The following is an 18782-nucleotide window of genomic DNA, read 5'->3' as shown; positions in this document are numbered from 1 at the left end:
GCTTGAAATATTAGACTTAGTCATGACCTTGAGTTTCAGAGTTGATTTTTCTTGTCCCTGTCTGTGCTTTGGCATTTTTGTGTCCCCGTTTCAGCCTTGACCCTTCTCCTTGAAGGCCCCAAGACCAGGGAAGGTTGCAAATTCTCAATATTAGTGAAACTTTTTCTCCTGTCCTCTGGGAAAACAACTACCACCATCCCTCATGTTCTTTTTTGTCTTTGCCATTGGGCTTTGCTGACTGGCTCTGGGCTCCGTCCTCTAGTGCCTGAGGTCCTCCCGGGGGCGGGGGTGTCTTCCTGAAGTGCAGACCCCTGCCAGCCCCCTGCCTTCAACTTCTGAGTTTCTCAGCTCTCTCTACTGGGGATGCCTGTGTCCTTGCTCTTGTGGTTGTCCTCCTGTGGTTTGAGGTCTTGTCTTTTCCAAGGGCCTTGCAGCTTTCTGCTCACTTTTCCCTTCTCTCTGTTTTTCTGGGCTCTCCCAGTCTACTCTGAGCTCAGGTGTGTTCATTTGCCCCAACTCTGCCTTCCTCTTGATCTTGTTTAAAAACCAAATGGGGGGGGCTGGAGGGATGGCTTAGTGGTTAGGGCACTTGCCTGCAAAGTCAAAGGATGCAGGTTCGATTCCACAGGACCCACGGAAGTCAGATGCATCAAGGTGGCGCATGCCTCTGGAGTTCATTTGCAGGGCCTGGAGGCCCTGGTGCGCCCATTCTCTCTCTCTCCTCCACCTCTTTCTCTCAAGTAAAATTTAAACAACAACAACAAAGAACGAATGGTGGGACTGGACTGTACCCGTGGAGCCTTCTGCTTGGGCTGGTAAATGAGGAGGCTGAGGCCATGAAGTGGGGTGGCTGGTCAAGGTCAGAAAATGTTCCCTGAGGATTTCCCAGTTACCAGATTTAAGTTGCATCCCTAGCAGGTCCAGGCTCTAGGAGTCACCATAAAGCAGTGTGTTCACATGTGCCCACAGATGAGGCAAGGCTGCGAGCTGAGGGACTGTTTGTCGGGACCAGCAGAGGCTCGAGGAGGTGATTGTGGCGGGGGGCTGGTCTGTGTGTGCTGGTGGGATGTGAACACCAAGGCTTGCCTCTGAGAGAATGACAGCTACGTGACGAGAGGCGGTACTTGTGTCAGACTGCAGGACTTCATGTGTGTGTGCAAACATGCACATATCCACACACGTGGCAGGAGGCGCCTGTGACGGTGGTGAGGATGGGCCTGGAATGGGAGGCTTAGGTTGTGGTGAAAGGTGACTTGAGCGTCCTGTGGTTCGTACCCGAGTGTTCGTATTCCATAAACTCAGCCTGTTCCTTGTGTACAATGCAGTGATTTGGTTTTCAGTATAGTAACAAGATCACACACACATCACCCCCATAGAACTCCAGACCACTCTGGAATCAGGTATCTGTTACCTGTACTCTCTCGTACCCTAGTTGTGACAACTACAAAGCCCCTTTCTATCTCCATGGAGCATTTAAAAATTTTATTTTTAATTTTAATTTTATTTATTTGCAAGCAAAGAGATACAGAGATAGAGAGAAGAGAAACAGACACAGAGAGAATGGGTGCACCAGGGCCTCCAGCCAGTGCAAACGAACTCCAGACGCGTGCATCCCCTATAGCTCTGCTTCCTAAGTGCTGGTATTACAGGCGGGTCACCGTACCGACCTGGCATTTACACGGGTGCTGCGGATCTGAACTCCAGTCCTTAACTTGCACAGCAAGCTCTTTATCCACTGAGCCATCTCCCCAACCCCCAGAATTTTTTAAAACATTATTTATTTATTTGAGAGAGAGAGAATGGGCATTGCAGGGCCTCCTGCCACTAATAATAAACTCCAGACACATGCAGTACTTTGTGCATCTGGCTTTACGTGGGTACTGGGGAATTGAACTCAGGTTGTCAGACTTTGCAAGCAAGTGCCTTTATCTGGTGGGCCTTCTCTCTAACGTAGAAGCTTGTTTTATTTATTTATTTATTTATTTATTTTAAGAATAGTGGAGTCAGCTTCTTCATGTGAAAATGATATGAGGGTCTGTAGGGAGTCCAGAAAAGTCCTTGAGCCCCAAGCCCTTAGTTTGTGTATTTTTAACCCAAGAACTAGGTAAATAAGACTGAAAAAGGATACTTATTAAATTATTATATTTATTTAGGGAAGTTCAATATCAAGAGAAGAAAAGTAGAATCACCCATGTGGTCTGAGAACGCACATGGCGGGCCTGGAAGAAAAGAGAGTTAGGAAAGAAAATGTACAAAGAGTTGCTGCCATGTGGAGGTCAGGATGGGTAAGGAGCCCACGTGGGCATGGGGGTCAGGGAAGACTCACCAGAACCTGGAGGTTCAGGTGGTGACTGGCAGCCAAGAGAGCCTGCCCTCCCTTTGTGAAGGTATTTATAACCTTACTGCAGTGGCTTAACCTTCTGGCTCAGTGAGCCAGAGTGAGAGGTGATTGGTCTGGGCTGGAGGCTGGCGCATGACAAGGGCAACCATGACGCCACGTTCTGGGGACTGAACTTGACAAATCACAATGTCACAATTAGATTTACACTCTAGGAAAGGGGACCTCCCTCCCAGAACGGGCCCAGGTTGTTTGGGGCAAACCGAATCTGGGATAAGTCAGATCATCCTTTGATCTCAAGCAAAGTGAAGACTGCAAGGATAGGCCCAAAGACATTACTACTTCTTATTTTCAGGGGCACAGTCACCCTAAAATACCTAACAAAGCTACCTCACTCCCTCTCACAAACAGGAAACAAGGATGACGTGTAGGAGCACATTTAGAGCGTGTGGTAGAGCTGAGAAGTCAGCGAGCGCGGGGAGAGCCGACCACCACTGTGCTGTCTTCGCCATCCACAGAGGTCCAGGGTCTTGAGTAGCTGCGTTCACCAAGGGAGGCATATGCTTCTGAGGCCATATGAGCTGTCTAGCAGTACAGTGGGTAGGGATGACTTGTGGACAGGGCTGGGTTTTATACCCTAACTCTTCCTTGGTTGGCATCTAGTAGATGTGCAGCGGGGACCTAGTAATATTAAAAGAATGTTTTTCCTGCAGTGGACATATGCAATTGGAGGAAAAACTTGAATTATTGATTAATTTGAGAGTCATCTGTAGCCCAGGTTAGCCTTCAGCTCTCTGTGAAGCCCCAGGCTGTCCTCAAACTGGACATCCTCCTGCCTATGCTTCCAAGTGCTGAATTTATAGGCAGGTGCGGCCACACAGGCTAAGAAAATAACCCTTTCAAGAAAAGAAAAAAAACCCTCATTTATGGGAGAGAGGAAGTAGATATATACAGAGAATGAGCGCGCCAGGGTCTCCAGCCACTGCAAACAAACTCCAGGCTCATGTGTCAGCTTGTGCATCTGGCTTATGTGGGTCCTGGGGAATTGAACCTGGTTCCTTAGGCTTGTCAGGCAAGCACCTTAACTGCTGAGCAATCTGTCCAGCCCCCAAATAAACTTTTTTAAAGAAAAAAGATGCAGAAGAGAAAATACACTTTTTTTTTCTTGTTTTTTTTCAAGGTAGGATCTTGCTGTAGTCCAGGCTGACCTGGAGTTCACTATGGAGTATCAGGTGGCTTTGAGCTCTGGGCAATCCTCCTATCTCTACCTCCCGAGTGCTGGGATTAAAGTGTGCGCTACCACACCTGGCTAAAACATACTTTGTAAAGAAATGAAAGTGGAGTCAGAAACTGTTCATCTATGCACAAGTGTGCCTTATTAGGTGGATGTGTCCCCAGTGAGTGACAGAAGTTGTCTTTGTTCTAGTCTGTTGTTGACCTTGGCATTTTATTCCTACACAACCCTAAGCGTCTAGTATCTAGATGTTCTGGGTACATTGTGAGTCCTCATTAGTCATCTGGGGAACAAATACAATAAAGATTCACCCGAGGTCTGACATGCTGGCGAGGGGGGAGCCTGACCCTAACCCTTGCACGTGTCCCCATGCCTAACCCTGGCCGTGGAGAAGGCATTGTTAGGAACTGTTTCCTTTCTGCGTTGACCTTGGGGACCTGCTCTCTTGGGGTCACTGGTACTTTGCCTGGGAGGAGCCTTTCTGCTCTGGAACCTCAAGGTGTCCCAGGCTCTCCACCGCACAGCCAGCCTGCCCACACGGACCTTGGCTCCCCTCTGCTTGTTGACTAGAACATTCAGGAAACATCCCTGACTTCACAGCGACTGTCCTCACAGGGCCCCGCATACTGTCTGTGTCTGGGGCCACGCCACGCTTGTTCAGATTGAAAGCAAAACACTGACCTTATCTTACTGTTTGCCAGGCTGCTCTCCATGGGATTTGAGTTTTGCTTAAAATAACTTGGGCAGAAACCCCATGTGTTGTAGGTACCTGCCAGCGAGAGCAGCAGAGGGTCTACTTATTTCAGATGACTTATCACAGACGCCTTCAAAACAGGTTTGGCAGCTCCAGCGAGTTGACGATCCCCACAGCGTTCTCTGTTCTCCACGTTTGGATGACCTATGAATGATAGCAGCCCACAGCTTTTTCTGGAGCTCAAATAAACAGTTCTGATTTGTGCTTCTATCAAATATAGTGTCAAGGTCTGGCTATTTGAATGTAAGAGGGTAGGTAGTTCATTGCTTTTGCAAGTCATTTCTTTTTCGTTTTGGAGCCTTCCTAAAGTAATCACACAATTGTGGAAATCCAGGAGAAAATATTGAAAGTGCAGGCAAGAGAAGAGTGCAGCTTTTCCTGTGAATAATGTGGGTGTTGGGCTGGAGAAATGGCTTAGCGGTTAAGCGCTTGCCTGTGAAGCCTAAGGACCCCAGTTCGAGGCTCGGTTCCCCAAGTCCCACGTTAGCCAGATGCACAAGGGGGCGCACGCGTCTGCAGTTCGTTTGCAGAGGCTGGAAGCCCTGGCGCGCCCATTCTCTCTCTCTCCCTCTATCTGTCTTTCTCTCTGTGTCTGTCACTCTCAAATAAGTAAATAAAAAATTAAAAAAAATAATAATGTGGGTGTTACCAGTGGGGCTCGTGTCATTGGAGCGTGCTGGGCAGGCAAGTGACACGCACATGCCTTTGGTTCCTTCTAGATTGGAATGGGCACTGAGGCCCCTTGAGAAGCCAGTGAGGTCATTCATTTGAAACGCTTAGTAAACCCCAGAGCACTGTATAAGTTGAAGCAATACCATTATTTTGATTCACATTGAGTATGGATCTAGGTTTCACATTTGATGAGTGCATTAAATACATAGCCCTTATTTACTTTTCTTCTTTCATTTGTTTTTGTTTTAAGGATAGAATCTCATTATGTAGCCCAGGCTGTCTTTGAACTTGAGATCTTCCTTCCTTAACTTCTCAAGTGTTGAATTGCAAAAGTATGTCACTGTTGTAGTAAATGTCCCTGCCAGGCTCATGTGTTTGAACACTTAGTACCAGTAGGTGGCGCTGTTTGAGAACGCTGTGGACTCTGGAAGGGGGACCTTTGCTGGAGGAAGAGGGTCAGCCCTGACCAACCAGCTGTCCCTCTGGTTCACCTTGAGCCAGAAGACATCCAGCTACGACAAGGTTATAAATACCTTTGCAAGGGGAGGGCAAGCTCGCTCTCCGACCACATATGAACTTCCAGCTGTGGGTGAGGTTTTTCCCTCCTGGCTGGGCTGAGGCCTAGGCCAAGCCAGCCCAGACCTAGCCAGGAGGGCCTCTAGTCCTTACTCTGCATGGGCTCCTTTAGCCCCTCCAGCACCCCACAAGGCAGAAGCTCCTTGAACCTTCTTTTCTCTTTTCTTTCTGTGCTTCCCCTCTTCCCCAGGTCTTCCACATGGGATCTCTAGCCACGTGGGTGCCTTTCCTTGGCTCTACTTCCCTCAATAAATATAGTAATTTCATAATTACTCTTCCCAGTCTTCTTTTTGTTTAAATTCTTTGATTAAAATTAAAAACAAACCTAGGGTTTGTCTAGGCTTTCCTGGACCCCTAGCCCCCCGTTAGAGTTTCTTCTCAAAAGTGGAAATACCCAGCCCCACAGATGAAGGTTTCCGTCTGGCTTGTTGGGTATAGCAGCTGTACTTTTAATATGGTCCTTCACTAGGGCAAAGTGGAAGTCGTTTCTGGACTAGTTGATAAGAATTTAGTTTGAGTCTTTGTATCAAGATTTTTTAGGTGAATGGATAAAAAGTTACTCGTTTTCTTATCTTTGTCCCAGATGAGACCTCCAGCCACTACCCTCCCACACTTCTTAGTCCCCAAAATTAACAGTGTAAAATGTTTTACTGTTTTGTTACTTTAAACAAGTCATTGGCCACTATTTGGTTTTTCTGTTGCAGGCATTGTTGATTTCTCCTTGTGGAAGAAGATAGGTAACCCACTTTGACTCTCCCAACCTGTGAAAAACACACACACACACTTGATTCCAACCTCTGGCATAGTCATGTAACATTTAATAATCAGTCTGTGATGAATCTGAAAATGTTCAGCCATTAGGTCCATGGTCACTTCTCTGCCTGACCATTTGTTTTTGCTGGAGTTAGCACTTGCCTTTTAATTTTGTTTAGGATTCACATACTCCTCACAACTGATTCCCTTCTGTGGGGACAGTCCCTTGGCTTTGAGTACTTTGGTTTCCTGTCATTTGTGTCCTGAAGCAAGCTCATGCCATACTTTTCCCTGCCATCCTGGAGCTTCCCCTCAAGTCTGTTGGCCAAAATACTTTCCTCCCACAAGCTGTTCTTGGTCACTGTTTTCTGACAGCTACGTGAAGCTGACTGCAACAGCAATCATGCTTTATCCTTCCTTCCCCTAGCCTCTATCTAGTAAGTAATACCTGTTCTAGAAATTCCATTGACTGGCCTCAGACAACATGGGATTTCCCGCTTCTGCTGACTTTCACCTCACAAATCGCTTTCAAGGGGTGCTAATATTGCAGCATGAGCCAACTTCCATTGCTTTTCCTGGCTGAATACCACTCCACTGTGTGACTGGACCCCTCTTTATCTTTCCTCGGTTGATAGTCACTCCTTGTTTCTACTGCTGGGATTATGTGCGCACTGGTCAGACTGACTTCCACATTAGACTGTCTAGCTTAGACTCTATATTGCACTCCTCCAGATTTCTTTCTGTTGGGTGGCGGTTCACCCTGGGGTGTGTGCCCAAAGCTGTCTTCCATACTACTCCTCACGTGGCGGGGCTTGGCATGTAATTCTGGGTCAGAGGCAGTTCTCCCTCGGAGTGGTGCAGGCGTTCCTTCATTGTTTGCTTGTCTGTCACGTTGCTTTGAAGAAATCCCGCATGTGCCCAATCCCCTATCCATGGTAAAAATCCCACTTTCCCTCCAGAAGCCCCGCCCTGCCTTGCCTGGATCCCAGGGTCCTTCGTGTGCCTGGCTCCCTCTCCTCATTGTGCTGGGTGCCCTTGGGTGCCCTTGGAGCTCTTCAGTTTTGGCAGGTGTAGCTGTTGGTCTAGGAAATTGTTGAATTGTGTCTTTGGATTCCTGTTCTTGGTGTTAGCTTCTCCATTGGCTTACAGTTTTCTATTTCCATTTCCATTTCTTTTTGTTGCCTTTTGCCTGTATTTCTGGAAAATTTCCTACTCTTTTCCCTTATGCTCAGCCCCATTACTCCTGTTTTAGTTTTCCAGTGAAAAGAACTATTTTTGTCTCTGTGTGCTTTTCTTCTTTTAAAGCAACTCTCTGTTCTTGTCTTAAGTATCCCTCTTCTCTCTCCCCGTCTCTGGGAATATCACTGGTAGTTTGTGTTTTGAACTTTTCTTGAAAAGAGTCTCTCTTACAACTTGCATGTCTGTTCATCTCGTGTTTATTTTTCATCCTAGGTGTTTGTCTCAAGGGAAAAGTAATGTCTGGCTGTCAACTTGGGTGTTGAGTGGGACACTAGGAAGCTTTTAGAAGCTCTGTGAATATTTACTTTGGGCCTTCTGGGGAGCTGCGTGGCTATGCCCTTTCCCTGGGCATAGCTGCCTCCCTCATCCCATCCATCTCCCTAGGTCTTTCCTTTTGGGTTCTTGGGATTCCCAGGAGAAAGCTTTTCTGTTCGTTTGCTTAGAGGTGCAGGCCGGCTGCCTGCCTTGCTGAGACTGAGTGGAGCTGAGAAGACCCCGAGCTTAGCCATTCAGTGCTCAGGGTCGCTTTCTGCAGGGAAATGCCCTTACGTGGACTTCTTGCCCTGCCTTGGCTTGTTAACCCCAGTTGCCCTCGCATTTGTAGGGGGCATTGAGCTGGCAGTGTGCCTGCCTTTTGTGAGTCATTCCATTTTAATCAGGTTGAATTTTGGTGTCACCTATTTGTATCTAGGAATGAGATTTTTCCCACCCGTCGACCTACTTGAATCTCAGCACCTGTCATTGTTGTTGCTTTGTTTCCTCTATGATTCCTTCTCCTTCAGGGAAAAAAAAATGAATGGGTGCTTTAATGGATTTCGTGAGGAAATGAATGTAGATGAATGCATTTTGTCTCTTGTCTTTCACTGGAAGCCCTTTCATTTCTTCCTTTAACTCAGGTTGGTCCTGTTAGGTCATTCCTGCCGCGGCTGAAAAGTAGTCGTCTGTGGGTGGACACAGCTCGGGTCCCCCTCTGTGCTCCTGTTGTCGCCGGGGCCTCCCTTCCTCGCCCGGCCCTGGCCAGCTGTGGCTGATGGAGACCTGGGCCCCAAGCTGCCGAGACTGAGCCACAGGCCGTGGAGGACCTCACTTTTGCCTCACTGAAGTGTCATCGTGGGTAACAAGGGGCATCTAGGAGTTTCGTCTACACGCTGGAAACTGAGCCTGCAGCGTTCCGCCTCATCTCCAACGCTCACCCTGGCCCTCGCCACGCCCGTGCCGGCTCCGTCTCCCTCTTGCCCCCAGGCTCTTCTGTGGCAGCCCTCGGCTCGTCCGCAGTTCCTCTCCATGTGCTCTTCTGCATTATGGGGGGGGGGGTTGTGATGTCCACTTCTTGCATACCCTGGCCCGTGAGCCAGTTTCCCTGTTGCCCGGCCTTCTGTTGACATTTTCTGATGGCTTTGTTTTGCTCCAGGCTGCCTGGCCGTAGTCCTGCCAGGGAGTGTCTGCAGATGCCAGCTTTTGGTTCTCTGTCACCTGACCCATCACTGTCAGTTCCATGTCACGCTAGAAGCAGACTCCACCTCTTGTGGTAACTTTTTCTGTTGGAGAAAAAGCAGTGTTGACAATATGAAAGACACACGTGTAGACTCCCTGAGATGGAACGTGCTGATGAGCTCTCTCCACAGACTTCTGCCCAGCGTGCCCAACAGCTCGCACTGGCTCACTGTGCAGTTTATCCTTGCTCGCTTTCGATACATTTGTGAGGCTGACATACTACTGAAGCCATCACTAATTGTGCCTTTTTTCCTTATAAAGAATCTTCTCAGGCTGGAGGGATTGCTTAGTGGCTAAAGCGTTTACCTGCAAAGCCAAAGGACCCAGGTTCAATTCCACAGGACCCACGTTAGCCAGATGCACAAGGGGGTGCATGTGACTGAAGTTTGTTTGAAGTGGCTGGAGGCCCTGGCACACCCATTTTCTCTCTCTCCCACTTTCTCTGTCAAATAAATAAATAAAATAAAGTATTAAAGGCATTGGATCTGGGCGTGGAGGCGCATCCCTTAAAAAAAAAAAAGAATCTTCTTCCTAAAGAACCCATTGGAAAATACTTTTTTAATTGAGGGGTGAATAATTTTTGATTAATGTTATAATACTTACAGTGTCTTTCTTTTTTCTAAAGTTGTGCCCAATCTTTGGAATGTTGATGGAGAAGTGCCAGTCCCTGAACAAAAGCCAGGAGAAGTTGCAGAAGAGCTGGCAAGCTCCTACGAGAGGAAGCTCATTGAGGTAAGGCTGGCCTGGGAACACCCTGAGCCCCATGACTCCTAACACCTGTTATCCCTAATGCTGGCCTCCCTGGAGATTTGTTTTTGGCAAGGGCCCACCATTGAACAGCCAACCAGCGCAACACCTCTAAATGAAATCCACATAAAAAGATAAACCCAGTGCATGGGATAGAGGAAAGGTTGGTTGGTTCTTTGAAAAATATTAGTCAGAAACATCTGGCATGACTGAGAAAGAAGAAAGAGAGAAGATATGAAAATGTAACATTAAAAGTAAAATACGGGCTGGAGAGATGGCTTAGTGGTTAAGGTGCTTGCCTGCAAAACCTGAGAATGCATGTTCGAATCTCCAGGTCCCACGTAGCCAGATGCACAGTGACGCAAGTGTGCAATGTTGCACATGTGCACAAGGGGGCGCACATGTCTGGAGTTCATTTGCAGTGGATGAAAGGCCCTAGCATGCCCCCCTCTCAAAAATAAAATAATAATTAAAAAACTAAAAGAAACCCAACATTACTCTTGTAGACTTAGAACAGGAAAGAGTATCACATATAGTTTTACACTGGTGGATGTGGAACTGTGGGTGAGACAGACAGCTGTCTAGGGTGGCATTCATTATCAGCTGAAGGTGAGGTTGACTGCTAGAAGGAACCCCCCCCCCAAAAAAATTGTACCCAAAGCCTGTAGAAATCGTGTGTCATTGCAGAAGAGATGTTTCTGTGGGAGGTGCAGGCTTCTAAGGATTTCATGGTGTCACCAGAAACTGGTCCAAGGTCCAGGAGCCCTTTGCTATTTGAATGTCCTTAAAGTACTTTATGCATAAACCATATCTTGGTTCAAGTGTACAATACCCTTACATAGAAAACCTGACAAAGTTAGCATCAATTATAAAAAGGCCCATACATTTGTCACTGAGGCATAGATGTATGAGCATCCTAGAGAGATTCCCAACCAAATGCAGTCCCACATTAAAGGATGCTTATGAAAACACACATCTGCAATCCCAGTGACTAGGGAGGCTGAGGCAGAAGGATTGTTTGAAGTCATCTTGGAAAATTCCGTGAGATCCTGACTCAAAAGTTTGAAAATGTTGAGGGGGGGGTGCTATAGCTTCGTGATAGAGTGCTTTCCTAGCATGTGCTGGTGCCTGGATTCAGCCTTCAGTACAGAAAAGAAACGCGCAAGTTAAGATTTAAAGGATGGCTTAATATTAGAGGGTTCAACCAAGAAATAATCTCATTCATAGGCTAAATGGGAAAAGAGGGTAATTGTCTTGACAGGTAACAAAGTCACTTGATAACTTTTCTCAAGATGTTTTTGGAGTAGTGTGCGTCAGGTGTGTGCACATGTGTATACAGATGCACACGCCTGGAGGTGAGAAGAGGGCGCCAGGTGTGTGCACATGTGTATACAGATGCACACGCCTGGAGGTGAGACGAGGGCGTCAGGTGTCCTCCTCTGTTGCTCTTCCATCTTCCTTCCTTGAGTTAGCGTCTCTCACTGAGTCAGGAGCTGGCACTCAGGAGACTGGCTGGCCAGGGAGTTGTGGTGATCTCCTGTCTCTACCACTCAGCACTAGGGTTACAGGCCTGGACACACCCAGCTTTTTATGTGGATGCTGGGGATCAAGCTCAGGCCTTCATCATTATACAGCACACACTTTCTCCTCTGGGCCATCTCCCTAGCCCCTTGTTTTATCTCTATCTCTATCTCTATCTCTATCTCTATCTCTATCTCTATCTCTATCTATCTATCCGTGTGTATTATTTTTATTGCAAGCAGAGAGAGAAGAGGATGTAGAAATGGGCATGTCAGGGCATCTTGCCACTGCTAATGAACTCCAGTTGCATATACCACTTGTAGGTATTGGGGATTTGAACCCAGGCAGTCAAGCTGTGTAAGCAAGCACCTTTAACCCCTGAGCTACCTCTCCAGCTGCTTGTTCTGGTTTCTGGAGATGTCTCACTACTTCTAGGCAGCCTAGGCTGGCCATAAGCTTGTATCATCCTGCCTCAGCCTCCTGAGTGTTGGGATTTTAGATGTGCCCACCAAACTTCTCATTCTTCCTCAGCCTCCTAAGTGCTGGGATTATAGGCGGGCCCTGCCATACCTAGTTTATGAAAATATTCTAGATCAATAAAACTAACAACACTTCTTTGATGATAGAATTTTTATCAGAAACCACTCATTACTATTGTCTGTGGCCATACCACCCTGAATGTGTGTTGCAGTCAGGTTCGCTTTGCCGGTAGCAATCACCCGACCAAGAGCAGCTTGTGGCGAAAAAAAGAGGTTTATTTTGGCTTACAGGCTCAAGGGGGAAGCTCCATGATGACAGGGAAAATGATGGCATGAGCAGAGAGTGAACATCCCCCCCTGGCCAATTTAAGGTGGACAATAGCAACAGGGGAGTGTGCCAAACACCGGCAAGGGGAAACTGGCTATAACACCCATAAGCCCGCCCCCAACAATACACTCCCTCCAGGAGGCATTAATTCCCAAATCTCCATCAGCTGGGAACCTAGCATTCAGAACACCTAAGTTTATGGGGGACCCCTGAACCGAACCACCACCATGTGCCTGACCTCCCTCAGTTTTTCAGTAAGTAAGCACACGTGCTGAGTGGCGGTACCCCAAGTCTTGTCAGTAAGTGTGTACACATGCACACATGCACACTTGTTATAGTCAACTAACTGTTATAAGATGTACCCACGTTGGATGTGGGCTTCATAGTCAGCCTTAGAAGATGACCTTTGCACTCCTTCCTGGTTTAGGCTGTTACTTTCTCTTCCCAGTGCTGTTCATTGAACCCTGGGCCTGAGAAATGCTAGGCAAGCACCCTACCACTGAGCCACATCTCCAGCCCCAGGCCATCGTTTCCAGTGTGCTTTGTGTCGTTCTTAAACGAACCTGCAGGAGGGGAGGTGACACTGGAAGCAGCTTGAGTTCTGGTTCAGAAGAGTGTAAGGGCAGGTGAGGTGCAGCTTTAGCAAAACAGTGTGGGAGAGCAGAGCCAGACGCAGGCCCGGGAGTCCTGGAGGCTGGCGGCGCTGACCTTGCATTCCCTCTGCTCTGACCACACCCTCTTTGAGGACGCATTCAGTGGGGTCATAAAGATCCAGTGCTGGCCAGTGGAAGTCCCTAACTTCAGTCCATGCCCAGAAAGCTCTGGCTTAGTGGAAATAAGTCCCCTCCCACAGGAATGTGATCTCCTGTATTCCAGTCTCCCCCACTGGACACAAGTCCCTGGAGGGTGGGAACTGAGGCCTACCCGTGTAAGAACTGTTTATTGGTAAATGGTAAGCAACCCTGGAATGACCATATTTTTCAGTTCTCCCTGGAGAGGGCTGTGAAGGTTTCATGTGCTAGGAAGGGCTTATCAGAGTGAAAGTGGGTAGAAGGTTCTGTTCTCTGGGGTGTCAGGGGAATAGGTACAGTGGTAAGGAGAGATGGTGTTTGCTTCTCCTCTTTCTATCAAGTGCCAGTATGCGAGTTACTTTTCTAGTCACTGTGATAAAATGCCCAAAAAAGCATCTTAGTAGAGGAAGAATTTATTTAGCTTCAATTCTGAGGGAATGCCATGGTGGGAAGCCGTGGTAGAGTTATGGCAGCAGGACCATGCATCTGAAACTCCTCATGCCTCTGTGGGCATGAAGCAGAGTGCTCTGGCTAGGAAGTAGGTTGGGCTCTGTTGCAGTTAGCTTTGTATTGCTGCCTGAAAACACCAAACCAAGAGCACCTTATGGGAGGGAAGGGTTTATTTTGGCTTATAGATACGAAGGGAAGCTCCGTTATGGCAGGGGGAATACAATGGCATGAGCAGAGGGTGGACATCACCTCTTAGTCAACACCAGGCAGACAGCAGCAGCAGGGGAGTATGCCAAACACTGGCAAGGGGAAGCTGGTTATAATACTCATAAGTCCACCCCCCAATAATACACTGCCTCTAGGAAGCTTCACTTCCCAAATTGCTACCAGCTAGGGACCTAGCATTCAGAACACATAAGTTTATGGGGGACACCTGAATCAAACCACCACATTCTGCCTCTGGCCCCCATAAACTGATAACCAAACATGATGTAAAATACAATGTATTCAGTCCAACTTTAAAAGTCCCCGTAGATTTTATAAATCTCAATGGTGATCAAACATCTTCACAGTCCAAGATCTTTTAACTGAGATGTAATACAGGGGAAAAACAAACAAAAAAACAAAACTCGTAATGGTACATAATAAACACTCACACTGCAAAAGATGGCATTGGGCATAGCAAAGAAATATTTAACCAATGCCAAGATTTAAAACAAACAGGGCAAACATTGAACTCTATAGCTCCAAGTCCAACAACTCTAGTCTGTGACAACTCTCTAAGTCCAATAATTCTAATCAGTGACAAGTCTCTGGAGTTCCAATTCTGCCTTTCCAGCTAGGCTACTCACAGTCCTGGACAACTTCATCTGGTGCCGGGCAGCTTTCTTTCTTTTTTTTTTTTTTAATTTTTATTAACATTTTCCATGATTATAAAATATATCCCATGGTAATTCCCTCCCTCCCCACCCCCACACTTTCCCATTTGAAATTCCATTCTCCATCATATTACCTCCCCATTACAATCATTGTAATTACATATATACAATATCAACCTATTAAGTATCCTCCTCCCTTCCTTTCTCCACCCTTTATGTCTCCTTTTCAACTTACTGGCCTCTGCTACTAAGTATTTTCATTCTCACGCAGAAGCCCAGTCATCTGTAGCTAGGATCCACATATGAGAGAGAACATGTGGCGCTTGGCTTTCTGGGCCTGGGTTACCTGACTGAGTATAATACTTTCCAGGTCCATCCATTTTTCCAGGCAGCTTTCTTTAGCAGCCATCCCATCATCCTGGATCTCCAACTACAACCCATGGTTTGTCTTCATGGCTCCATTGGGCCTCCACACAGGCAATAAGCCTGCTTTACATTGCCTATGGCCATTTCCAGCAAACAAAACCATGTTGCAAATTCAATGACCCTCTCTTTCCTGCATTTGTTATACCCATAGTACTAGGTGGGTTACCATCTTGTTAATCTAGGGCGGAAAAAAGCCAACTTTGATGAACAGGACCTTCCTTCAGCATTTAGGCCCCTTTAAAAAAGTCTGCATTCTTCCTGTTATCTCAATACAGGTCAGCTGGCCCAACCTCAATGGTTGCAATCTCTCAAACCATTGCAGCTGAATGGGCAACAGTTTCAGGCCCCAAATTTTATTTTTTCCATGCCATATCCCTCTGCTCACACCAGTCCATTTCTACAAAATGCAACCCTTCACAGCTTTTCAGGACATGGGCCTCACAGCAAACCTCTCACACCAACTCCTTGAAGCCCAGTTACTACAATGTTCTTTCTCACCCCCATAAGCCAAACCTCACAGTCTATAGTTTTTACTGCATTCAGGTTTTTCAACTCTGACCTATTCTGTCCATTAAGCTGTACTTACAATGTGGCAAGGCTTCTCTTGGCCCAAGGTTTCTAATCCTTCCACATTCCTCCTGCAAATCAGTCCCCAAAGGCCAAAAGCAACACAGTCAGGTTTCTAGCAGCAGTAACACCGCTTCTCGGTATCAGTTTTACTGTCACGGTCAGCTTCATGCTGCTGGCAGAAAACACTCAACCAAGAGCAGCTTGTGGGAGGAAAGGGTTTATTTTGGCTTGCAGACATGAGGGGAAGTGCCATGATGGTGGGAAAACAATGGCCTGAGCAGAGGGTGGACATCACCCCCTGGCTTTGTACACACAGAGCATCAAGGGCCAAAGCCAGACATAGGAAAGGAGGTGGCAGATGGTAAGAACAGGGAGGAGACCCTTGAGTCTGCAGTACAGTGGACAAGGTGGTACTGTGGCTAGAGGGGCAGGTGGGTCTGCTGAAAGAGCATGGACATATGCTGTGGCCATGCCACCACCCACCTTCAAAATCTCCGCTCTGTCTGCCCACCTGGGCTGCACATGCAGAAAGTCTTTCTGGGATCCTGTTGCCTCAGAGTTCCTGGGGGCATGAGAGAGTCAGGTCTAAGCTGCCAAATGCTGAGCTGGTGGTCCAGGGCTAAAATTTTCTTTGCTGGCTAAAGCTTCCCTCCCTCCTTACCTGGAGCTGTGGAGTTGCCGGTTCCAGTCCAGCTGAGAGCTGAGAACCATGTGGGGTGAAAGCGAACATGTCCTAAAGTGGTGTTTTCTACACTAGATCGACTTTTCATTCTCCGCTGATTGCTGAGGTTTTGTGTGCTTTCATCTGTGTATACTATTAGCATATCATTACACCAGGCCTTTCCCAGAACCTTTGTGTTCGCATGAATGGAGCTCTTCATGAGTGTGTTGTGATGCTCCCCTGCCATTCGGTAGTGACTGAGCTCCACCCCAGAGTAGTAAACACTCGTACGAGGCTGTGGCGTTGTGGTGGGCGTGGGGAAAGTGCATGTAGCTGGTTGTCTCTTCCCCTCTCTGAAGAACAAAGAGAGGAGAGACTTCATGTAGACAACACGGCTGTTTGACGATGCAATGGGATCGTCCAATATAAAGGGACTTCCTGAGTATTTTTTCCTTTTTAGAAGTACAGACCACCTCCATTTGCATATACACACCACATATTTGTGTTTGGTGGTCTAGAATCCAGCATCTACGTGAGCACCGTGAAGTCATCTATTAATCACAGGTGAATGTCAAGTGACAATCGCTAGGAGTCAAAAAGTGGTTCTGGGGCTGGGGAAGTATCTCAGTGGTAGAGCACTTGCCCTAGCATGCATGAGGAGTGATTCCATCCCCATCATTGCAAACCAAACAAAACCAGACCACCTCATCCTACACTAGTAGACCATACCACCACATCACACTACCCCACACTAGACCACCCCATCCTAGACCAGAGTATACTGCACCACCACATACCACATCAAACTACACCACCCCATGCTAGACGACACCAGCCCACCACATCACATCACATCACATCACATCACATCACATCACATCACATCACATCACATCACATCACATCACATCACATCACATCACATCACACCACACCACACCACACACCACACATCACATCACATCACATCACATCACATCACATCACATCACATCACATCACATCACATCACACCACACCACACCACACCACACCACACCACACATCACATCACACCACACCACACCACACCACACCACACATCACATCACACCACACCACACCACACACCACACATCACATCACATCACATCACATCACATCACATCACATCACATCACATCACACCACACCACACACCACACATCACATCACATCACATCACATCACATCACATCACATCACATCACATCACATCACATCACATCACATCACATCACATCACACCACACCACACCACACCACACCACACCACACATCACACCACACCACACCACACCACACCACACCACACCACATCACATCACATCACATCACATCACATCACATCACATCACATCACATCACACCACACCACACCACACCACACCACACACCTCACACCACACACCTCACACCACACCACACATCACATCACATCACATCACACCACACATCGCATCACACCACACCACACCACACCACACATCACACCACACCACACATCACATCACATCACATCACATCACACCACACCACACACCTCACACCACACCACACCACACATCACATCACATCACATCACATCACATCACATCACACCACACCACACCACACATCGCATCACACCACACCACACATCACACCACACCACACCACACATCACACCACACATCACATCACATCACATCACATCACATCACATCACATCACATCACATCACATCACATCACATCACATCACATCACATCACATCACACCACACCACACCACACCACATCACACCACATCACACCACATCACACCAGACCTCACCACACCAGACCTCACCTCACCTCACCTCACCTCACCTCACCTCATATCACATCACATCAGACTACATCACCCCACACCAGACCACATCACATCTGACTATGCCACCCCACACCAGACTATATTACACCACCACACCAGACCACACCCACATCATAGTACACTACAGTACACCAGACCACCACATCACACCAGACCATACCAGACTATACCACCCCACACCAGAACACACCACATCACACTAGGCTAGACTAGACCACACCACATCACCCTACACCACATCATATCAGACTACACTATACACACCACACCACACCAAATCAAATCACACCAGCCCATGCCACATGAGACCACACCACACCACACCATACTAGACCAGAGTAGACAAGACCATGATTGTTCTTTAAACCCAGGGATTTGAGCTTTGGAAACCAAAGTTCCCTTTGGAAGGGAGAGTTGAATGGGTTAGGGGAAAACACTACTAATCTGACAGTCACCGTGACCCGAGCAGCTGGCTGTCGGGTGTGTGCTTTCAGGTCCAGATCCTGGGCCAGACCTTATGTCCACAGCCTCCTGTGGCCGTCACGTGAGCTGCTCCAGGAAGCCACTGCTTTTCCCAGCTTACAGCCACAGCATTGAGAGGCTCAGTACCCAGCCTGGGATTTCTCTGCTAGGTTCTAAAGCAGAGCTGTGTTGGAATCACCCAGGCAGCAGAGCTCTGGATCACAGCTGCCCCCCGCCTTCCTGTGCTCTGGGAGGCTGAGCTCACTGAAGCACAGAAGAGACAGGACAGCTGCCGGCAGAATTGCAGGGGCTGAGGTGTGTGGGGAGCATGGAAGGACAGCCAGCAGCCACTAACAGCCCGTGGCAGCGTCAGCGTTTGTGATGGTGCCAGGTGGAGGAAGCATTGTCACAACCCCTGTTCATAGAGAAGGGTGACCTGTGCCTTCTGGTTCTGGTGTCAGCTGCTTCAGAGGTGACCTGAGTGGGCAGGCCAGGAGCTCCTTGGGGCAGTGTAGCCTGAGCCTCTTCTGGTCCATG

The 18782-nt window shown here is 47.7% G+C and overlaps 1 protein-coding gene across 1 annotated transcript in view; it reads left to right on the top strand.

The window, feature by feature from the left end:
* Positions 1 to 18782, top strand: part of Snx29 (sorting nexin 29) — a 459228-nt gene that overhangs the window by 231093 nt on the left and 209353 nt on the right. Inside the window, exon 16 of the mRNA XM_045161574.1 lies at positions 9686 to 9792. Within this exon, the coding sequence (XP_045017509.1) occupies positions 9686 to 9792 (107 nt within the window). The remainder of the gene's footprint in view (positions 1 to 9685; positions 9793 to 18782) is intronic.

This window comes from Jaculus jaculus, chromosome 11 (assembly GCF_020740685.1).
Source record: "Jaculus jaculus isolate mJacJac1 chromosome 11, mJacJac1.mat.Y.cur, whole genome shotgun sequence".
Lineage (NCBI taxonomy): Eukaryota > Metazoa > Chordata > Mammalia > Rodentia > Dipodidae > Jaculus > Jaculus jaculus.
The sequence above is the reverse complement of the archived record's forward strand: the minus strand, read 5'-3'. Positions and strand labels throughout refer to the sequence as shown.